The 10026-nt window shown below is 44.9% G+C and overlaps 1 protein-coding gene across 1 annotated transcript in view; it reads right to left on the reverse strand.

Annotated features, from left to right (window-relative positions):
* Positions 1–4070: 4070 nt before the first annotated feature.
* The window catches only part of LOC109920709 (adhesion G-protein coupled receptor D1-like), a 26810-nt gene continuing 20854 nt past the window's right edge, over positions 4071–10026 (reverse strand). Inside the window, exon 11 of the mRNA XM_048611763.1 lies at positions 4071–4150. Within this exon, the coding sequence (XP_048467720.1) occupies positions 4071–4150 (80 nt within the window). The remainder of the gene's footprint in view (positions 4151–10026) is intronic.

A 10026-nucleotide genomic window follows, 5' to 3' on the forward strand; every position in this document is an offset into this window, starting at 1 on the left:
GCTTCTCCACAATAACTGAAGTTCCACATTGCTGCTGAATTGACACACATTGGCCCAGGTGGGGCCTTAAAGCTTGAGCATTGTGTCTGGATTTTGCACTTTATTTGTGAAGTCCAGCATCACAGTTACTCCTTCACCACTGGTCAGGAATTACCACTGTCTGGATCCAAAACAACTTGTTTGAACATAATACAACACAGCTCAGGGACTGGTGAGACTTGAATCCAGGCCTCCTGGCCCAGAGATAGGGACACCGCCAGGGACGAAGGGTTTATCTTATGAAGTAAGATTGAGCTGTTTGAGTCTATTCTCTCTGGAGTTTAGAAGAATGTGAGGAGGTTTAATTAAGGTCTGGAAGATGCTAAAGGGGGTTGACAAAGCAGACGCAGAGAGGATGCTCCCTCATGTGTGCCAATCTAGGATGGGACATCATCATCTTAGGATAAGGGGTAGCAGATTTAAAACAGAGATGAGGAGAAATTACTTCCCTCAAAGGGTCATAAATCTGTGGAATTCAATCTCCCAGTGTGCAGTGGATACTGGGACATTAACTGAACCGAAGGAAGAGATACAGAGATTTTAAATCAGTAATAGGTTGAAGGATTATGTTGAGGCTGAGATGAGCTTCGCCATAGTTGTATTGAATAGCAGGACAGACTAGGGGGCGGAATGGTCTACCCCTGCTCCTAGATCTGATGTTCTATCCCACTGTGCCACGAAAGCCCGCAACTTGCATTTATACAGTAACTTTAAAACGGGAAAACAGTCCAAGGTATTTCAAAGGAGCAATTACCAAAGAAACACTGGGGACAAAGGGACAGGTATCCAGGTGTTTGGTTAAATATGCCCATCCTAAGGATCTTCTAAAGGAAGTGGGAGATGTAGAGAGGTTTGAGGGAATTCCAAAGCTCAGGGTCCAGGCAGCTGAAAGCATGACCACCAGGAAGACTTGATTAACATCAGGCATGCTCACAAGTACAGAACAGCAGGAGCTCACAGATATCTGAACGCTTGTGGAACTGAAGGAGTCCAGAGAGACAGGATCAGCTGAGGCCATGGAGGGATTTTCAGACAGGGATGAGAATTATAAAATCGATTTGCTGCTTGGCCAAGAGCAAATGTGAGTCACTGAGCAGAGGCATGATGGGGAAACTGGTGGGGGAAACTGGACTTGGTATGAGTTAGGTTCAGGACTGCAGAGTTTTGGATGAAGTGAAGTTTCTGAAGCGAGATGGTTGGAAGGCCACTTGAAACATCAGAGAACAATCCCACTGAGAGTTAATAAAGACACTGATGACAGGATCCCTTTAACTTTGATGCAAGTCATCTCCAAACAAACAATGGGAACTGGGAAGTGAGGAGATCGGACAAGTCATAGGTTGGAATGTGTTCTATCTATTATTTACCTAGAATTCTACAGAAAAAGTTAAGATCTTTTTCTTTTGGAAATCTAGAATGGGGAAAGAAGGACACATCAAATGTGCACTTGTATTTCTAACTGAAATATACCTGCAACAATTCCAAGGATAGAACTAATCCTGTCTAATACAAAGTGTAAACCACTTAAGGTAAAGAAAATGGCTAAGCTGAAAGATTGGAATTTACCTGAATTAGGCAACATAATCAAGAGACACAACAGTATTGCATTTATATAGTGCCTTTCACAAATGCAGGACGTTACAAAGTGCCATAGTGACTGCAGCTGCAGTGTAGGAAAGGTGGCAACCAATCTGCGCACAGGAAGCTCCCACAAAGCAGCAATGCAGTAAATGAGCAGATCACCTTTGTTTTTAAAAGAACAGGGTGAGATGAGGGATAAATACTGGGAAGACAGCTGCTCCTCCTCAGAACAGCGCTGCGAAATTGTTTAATTTTCCACTGGACAAGTGGAACGAGATCTATCTCCTCTGTAAGGTGGCACCTCTAACTGTGAGGGACAACCTCTCTGGAGTGGGGCTTCGACCCACAACCTTGTGCTACCCCCTAAATCCCCCCAGGCTCACCAGTGGCTTGGACTTGTCAAAGTGCCCTGGATAATTCTGTCTCAAAGTAAACATCATCTCCCCACCCCCACCCTCACCCCCCTTGTCTGTCAGTAGAGTTTGCACCTTAACATAGAGTCTGTAAAGCACAGAAACAGACCCTTCAGTCCAACCCTTCCATGCTGACCAGATATCCTATATTAATTAAGTCCCATTTGCCAGCATTTAGCCCATATCCCTCTAAACCCTTCCTATTCACATACCCATCCAGATGCCTTTTAAATGTTGTAATTGTACCAGCCTCCACCACTTTCTCTGGCAGCTCATTCCATACACACACTACCCTCTGTGTGAAAAAGTTGCCCCTTAGGTCCCTTTTAAATCTTTCCCCTCTCGTTTTGGACTCTGCTGGCCCAGGGAAAAGACCTTGTCTATTCACCCTATCCATGCCCCTCATGATTTTATAAACCTCTATAAGGTCACTCCTCAGCCTCCGATACTCCATGGAAAATAGCCCCAGCCTATCCCTACAGTTCAAACTCTCCAACCCTGGCAACATCCTTGTAGATCTTTTCTGAACTCTTTCAAGTTTCATAGCATCCTTCCTATAGAAGGAAGACCAGAATTGCATGCAGTATTCCAATAGTGGCCAAACCAATGTCCTGTACAGCTGCAACATGACATATCAACTCCTATACTCAATGCACTGACCAATACAGGCAAACGTATCAAACATCTTCTTCACTATCCTATCTACCTGGGACTCCATTTTCAAGGAGCTATGAACCTGCACTCCAAGATCTCTTTGTTCAGCAACACTCCCCAGGACCTTACCATTAAGTGTATAAGTCCTGCCCTGATTTGCCTTTCCAAAATGCAGCACCTCACATTTATCTAAATTAAACTCCATCTGCCACACCTGGGCCCATAGGCCCATCTGATCAAGGTCCCATTGTACTCTGAAGTAACCTTCTTCGCTGTCCACTACACCTCCAATTTTAGCTTCATCTGAAAATGTACTACCATCTGTGACCCACCAGGGCAGTCGATCATTTTTGGAGACATTTCCTTCACCAGCCTTTAGCATTCCCACTTTGCAACTGCACTTTCACCTTGGATGGGTCAGTGAGCTCGGAACGTAGAAAACAGGTGCAGGGGTAGGCCATTCGGCCCTGAGTCTGCTCCACCATTCAATATAACCATGGCTGATCATCCATCTCAGTCCCCTGTTCCCACTTCCTCCCATACCCTTTTATCCCTTTAGGCCTAAGAACAATATCTAACGCCTTGAAAATATTCAATGTTTTGGCCTCCTGTTTCCTGTGGCAGAGAATTTCACAGGTTCCCCACTCTCGGGATGAAGACATTTCTCCTCATCTCAGTCTCAAATGGCCTACCCCATATCTTTAATCCATGCGCCTTGCTTCGGATTCTCCAGTCATCAGTAACATCCTTCCTGTGTTTACCCTGTCTAGTCCTATTAGAATTTTATCGGTTTCTATGAGATCCTGCCTCACTCTTCTAAACTCCTGTTACTATAGTCCTAACTGATCCACTGTCTTCATACGTCACTCCTGCCATCTGAGAAATCAGTGAACCTTTGGTGCACTCCCTCCACAGCCAGAACATCCTTCCTCAGGTAAGGGGACAAAAACTGCAGACAATACTCCAGCTGTGGTCTCACCAAGGCCCCTGTATAATTGCAACAAGACACCCCTGCTGCTGTACTCGAGTCCTCTCACTATGAATCCCAAAATATCCTTTCCTGCCTCACCACCTGCTGCACCTGCAATGCTTCCTTTCAGCATTGAACAGCATGCCATGGTAAACTGGGAACCTGGTGGCATGCATGGCACCATTCAGATCCTCCCAGCTGACCCTGGCACAAAACTGAAAGAAGTCCCATTGTCAGAAATTGTCATCAACGATCTGTGTTCTGTACGTGAAACAGAATTATCTGGCACACACTCATTATCAAATCCTTGGCAGTACATTCTGTAAAATGCGCATTGTTCCATTACCAGCTGGCACTAAACTATCAGGTCCATAGCTTTCCAGATTTGCTAGCAGCAGCATACAACAATGCACTTACTTGGTTTGCAGAGGGTCTATCTGCTTGTAGTATTGGTGCATGGTATGGTACAGTAGACCTACGATGGTGGTCTGGGCTGCAGGTGGAGGGATGGGGGAGGGTAGAGAAAACAGACAACAACATTAAAAAGTGAAACGCAGTCAACTCACACCTGAAGAACATGTTTTCTCTTGTGACCACTTGACTGGCAAATGATTTGCGTGTATAGTTCACACAGTTTCTCTAATGGGCTGCTGATATACCAGCTACTCTGCTCGTGAGATACCAGAGCAGTGATATCAATTCAATATCACTCAATTGTTACCTCCCGCATCTAATTGTAAAATTCCAACCAAAAGTAACTGTAGCTAAAAATAGGAATGCTCTTGTTAAAAACCCATCAGTGTTAGATGGTTTAAATAGGAAGGGCAAAATACATTAGACAGCAGAATGTAGCGAAGGCTCAAAATTTATAACCCACGGCTTCCCGCGAGTGAAAGCTTCTGTCAGCATTTTAATTTCCTGTTCCCCTCTGCCTTGTTTCAAAGACTGTGATCCTCTTCAAACTGGTTTCAATTCTCATACGTATTTAGCTGTTAATTCACTGCCATCTCGGAAAGCAGCTTAAACCCAGGTGTGAAATTCCACAAACACACTCACTTCAAACGATGCTTTTCCTTATTTGCCCAAGGAACTGACAAACTCCAAGATTCACATAATATTAATGTTGTGGAGGTGCCGGTGTTGGACTGGGGTGGACACAAAGTCAGAAATCACACGATACCAGGTTAAGGTCCTACAGATTTATTTGTTAGCAGTGTTCCAAAAGCTTGTGCTTTCAAATAAATCTGTTGGCCCATAACCTGGTGTGTGTGACTTCTGACTATCTAATATGAGGGTGTCGCCCCTCCTTCCTACCCCTCATGGTCACCCTGTGAGTGGCCCCTCCTGAAGGCAGAAAATCAACATGTTGTCACACTCTGGTAATGTCACAGCAACAGGGGGGCAACACAGGGTGAAGGGAAATGATGATGCTGAACTCTCAAACCCATTCCCCACTCGTCTCCCATCAATACAACCAAGAGGCCCCAACAGTCGAGAGCAATATTTTTTTAATTCACTCGTAGGATGTGTGCATCTCTGGCAAGGCCAGCATTTATTACTCATCCCTAATTGCCCGGGGGGCAGTTAAACATAAGAACTAGGAGCAGGAGTAGGCCATCTGGCCCATTGAGCCTGCTCCACCATTCAATAAGATCATGGCTGATCTTTTCATTGACTCAGCTCCACTCACCCACTCACCCTAACCCTTAATTCCTTTACTGCTCAAAACTCTATCTATCTTTGCCTTATAAACACTGCTGCAGTTCTGGAGTCATGTGAATGGATGATTTTACTGTCACGAGTATTTTACAGTTAAGAATATAATAAAAAACAGTGAAAAGCTTTCATTTGTCACATTGGTTCGGTGCCATTTTGAATAACGTAAGAATAAGGGGAAAAAAAAACAAAGATATAGCTCAAAGAGAGCCCATCACTCCTGAGCGAGCTCACCATCGACGACGCCTTCACTGCCATCCATCCTCCACAACCTCGCTGCTGTCTACTCCAGACCCAACCAACAACAAAGTCGCCAATCCTCAGGAGCCATCTTTCACCGCTGGGCCTATGCTACCAACATCGTCTCTGCCAATGTAGCAGCTGCTGATTCAGATGCCAGATCCTGCGTTCGCCCCAGGAAAGTAAATATGCGGTCACTCGAGGTCCGTGCTGGATCCACTCTCCTCTGCACTGGGCTCGCTCTCACTGTTACCATTGCTATCCAAGCTCAGGACAAGAGGTAAGTAAAGGTATACAGAGAATAAAAAACAAGAGAGAAAATAAAAGGAAGAAAAGAAAAGCAGTGGGAGCAGACATATAGGCCAGACCAGGTAAGGATGGCAGATTTCCTTCCCTAAAAGACATTAGTGACCCAGATGGGTTTTCCCCAATGATCAACAGTGGATTCATGGTCATCATTAGACTCCTAATTCCAGATTCTTCAGTGAATTCAAACTCCACCACCTGCCGTAGCAGGATTCAAACCCAGGTCCCCAGAATATTCGCTGAATTTTCGGAATAAAACCCTCTGCCATCGCCTCCCCATTTGAAACTGCCTCAAGTGGTAGGAGCGTCACCAGCTTAGCTGAAGAGAGGATGTATCCAGAAAAGAGCAGACTGGTTGCAGGGAGACCACAGGTTAAATATTAAATAAAAACCGAAAGAACTGCAGATGCTGTAAATCAGGAACAAAAACAAAGTTGCTGGTAAAGCTCAGCAGGTCTGGCAGCATCTGTGAAGGAAAAAGACCTGCTGAGCTTTTCCAACAACTTTGTTTTTGTTACAGGTTAAATATTGATTGTCAAAAGGTGATACTACGTGATTCTGGACTCCCAGTACAATCTGAAGACAAAATTCTTTCAAGAAATAGCTAACAAAACTAGGATGTTTGATGATAGATGCACATTTGGTTAATTTGGTCAAAGATTGAAAAGTAATTCCACATCATGTGAAGGCTGGTTAAATTCACTACAAGATCCTTTCAACATATTTGAAAGGTTAGACGTTTGGGCAAAAGGCCCTAGATATTGATCATTCTTTGGGACAGGGTTGGATTCTCTTTCCTGCATTTTACAGCTCCAACATTGCAATTTTCTCCTCCAAATCTTGTATTTTTTTCCCCTGAAGCTGGGCCACCTCACATTCCTGCTTCAATGTTCCTCACCGAGTTTCAAGGACTCACAGAGAAACTCCATTATTGTCTCTCCAGCTCTGACGTAGGGAGGCATTATGTACTTAATGCAGAGCTCAGCAGAACTTGTTGATGGCTAAAGGAGTCTGTTGAAATGGGTCTGTTCCTATTATAACTAATGTGTTGTTACACAAATCATTTAAAACAATTACTCTCCATTGAGCAAGAGCCAATTACTGACTTCCCAATAATTATAACCAGTCATTCACTTTCAGAACCATCCAGACTACATTCAGACCCTATCCATCCCAACCTGTTAAATTGGAAGGTCATTCAAGACGTTGAGTTTTGATTATGTTTTAAACAATGGAAAAATGCAAGATTAAAAATAGGGAGTTGGGGAAAGAGATTTGACATTCTTCATATACATTATTAAAAATGTAAATATTTCCATTAACCAAAGAATAGGAACAGCTCAAACACCATTCCAAACTTGTTCCACCTTTAATTAGAGTGTAAATTTCATTGACCCTGCATGATTCCATAATTCTTACTCAGCTTCACTGATGCCAGCTTTCTGAGGGAGATTGTTCCAGAGTTCTACTGCCCTTTGTGTGAAGATGTACTTCCTTAATGTTATCTCAGAATGGACTGGCTTTAATTTTAAGCCTGACCCTTGTTCTGAATGCCTCACACCCCACTCCAGAGCCCCCTCATCTTAGGAGAGATCTCCTGGCATTGGAAGGTTCATTTAGCTGATCCCGGAGACGGGGGGACTATCTTATGGAGGAGACCTTGAGGAGATTGGGCCTGTCCTCCTTGGAGTTTAGAAGAATGAGAGGCGACCTGATTGAAACATACAAGATCCTCAGGGGCTTGATGGGGGAAATGCAGAAAGGCTGCTTCCCCTTGTGGGGCTCAGAATAAGGGGTCGCACATTTTAAGACAGAGATAGAACAAAGAACAAAGAAAATTACAGCACAGGAACAGGCCCTTCGGCCCTCCAAGCCTGCACCGATCCAGACCCTCTATCTAAACCTGTCGCCTATTTTCCAAGGATCTGTATCCCTCTGCTCCCTGCCCATTCATGTATCTGTCCAGATACATCTTAAATGACGCTATCGTGCCTGCCTCTACCACCTCCGCTGGCAACGCGTTCCAGGCACCCACCATCCACTGCGTAAAGAACTTTCCACGCATACCTCCCTTAAACTTTTGTCCTCTTCACCTTGAAATCGTGACCCCTAGTAATGGAGTCCCCCACTCTGGGAAAAAGCTTCTTGCTATCCACCCTGTCTATACTTCTCATGATTTTGTAGACCTCAATCAGGTCCCCCCTCAACCGCCGTCTTTCTAATGTAAATAATCCTAATCTACTCAACCTCTCTTCATAGCTAGCGCCCTCCATACCAGGCAACATGCTGGTGAACCTCCTCTGCACCCTCTCCAAAGCATCCAAAGATGAGGAGGAATGACAGTAGAGGGGAAGGGAAGATGTGTTTGGTGGCGGCATCCTGGTGGAGGTGGGGGAAATGGCGGAGGATGATCCTTTGAATGGGAGACTTGGGGGAGGGGGTGGAATTTGAGGACAAAGAGAATTCTGCCATTGTTCTGGGAGGGAGGGGAAGGAATGAGGGCAGAGGTTTGAGAGATGGGTCGGACACAGCTGAGGGCCCTGCTGACAATAGGGTGTGGGGGGTGTTGGAATCCTTGGTAAAGGAGGAGGGAGAGCATGTCAACATTCAGGGAGCTGGTGCAGGTATGCTGGAACTGAACATTTCTGAGATTTGGTGACGGATCACTGTATTGCACCACACAATTGTGCCCAATTTGCCCCGTGTGCCAATTCCAGTCATGGTATAAGCTCCCAAGACACCAGCCTTTGGCGTGACATGGTCTCGCTTAACCAGAAACCACACAGACGTAGCAAATTAACTCCCCATTCATCTCGTGCCCGGAAGTTGGATCTTGTTGTGCACTGGCCTGGTTAATTACACAATAATAACTGGGAAGGGTTTGCTGGATCAAACAGGGAGAATAGTTTCCTTTGGAAGGAGGATCAGGAGTCAAAGGGGACAGATTGAAGATACTTGGAAAAACAAGCCAAAGTAATGGAGGGGGAGGGAACATGTTAACATAAATACATCTGGAATAAATTCCACCAGATTTAGTCTGATAGCGTCTGTAACACATTAACTATAAATGCTTGAGGTATCTGTACTTGTTCACAGTGATGGACATTAATACAAAGCTCTCGCTCCCGCCCCCCGCCCTGGGGCCTTGGCTGGGAAATTGAAGCATTGATCACATCCCATAGCAGGTTAACTCAGAGAGATCACAGACAGCCTCTCTGGGACGTGGAAAATAATTTCAAACAAACCAAACTCACACCGGGGATGGAGGATTCTAGTAAATATGCAGGGCTTGGAGAAGCTGGTGGTGTTCTCCTCGGAGATGAGAACATAGAACATAGAGCAGTACAGCACAGTACAGGCCCTTCAGCCCATGATGTTGTGCAACTTTTAGCTTAAACCTAAGGCCTATCTAACCTCCACCCCTACCTTATACTATCATCCATATGCCTATCTAATAGCCGCTTAAATGCCCCTAACGAGGCCGACTCCACTACCCTCTCCGGCAATGCACTCCACACCCCTACCACTCTCTGAGTAAAGAACCTACCTCTGATGTCTCCCCTATATCAACCTCCACTCACTTTAAAACTATGCCCCCTCGTAATAGCTACCTCCACCCTAGGAAAAAGTCTCTGGCTGTCCACTCTATCTATACCTCTGATCATTTTGTAAACATCTGGTCCTCACTGGGTCTTTACTGAGAATGAGTAAGGAGAAACTTATTCAGTTGTAGGAAGATTGGAAACCACAAGTTGGAGATATAAGACGAAGAAGCAAACAGGGAAGGGAAGTTTCATGAGGCAGTGCGTTGTTGTGTATCAGAATACATTGCCTGTAAGGGCAGTGAAAGTAGATTCCATAGATATGTCCAAAATTAAACTGGATAAACATTTGAAAGGCCTACCTTGTCAGAGCATGGGAGTGAGTAAGACAGACTAATTGTTTACAAAAACAGAAGTTGCTGGAAAAGCTCAGCAGGTCTGGCAGCATCTGTGAAGAAAAACATCAGAGTTAATGTTTCGGGTCCGGTGACCCTTCCTCAGAACTGGTTCCCGAAACGTTAACTCTGATGTTTTTCTTCACAGATGCTGCCAGACCTGCTGAGCT

This window comes from Rhincodon typus, chromosome 24, assembly GCF_021869965.1.
Source record: "Rhincodon typus isolate 14 chromosome 24, sRhiTyp1.1, whole genome shotgun sequence".
In the NCBI taxonomy this organism is placed as follows: Eukaryota; Metazoa; Chordata; class Chondrichthyes; order Orectolobiformes; family Rhincodontidae; genus Rhincodon; species Rhincodon typus.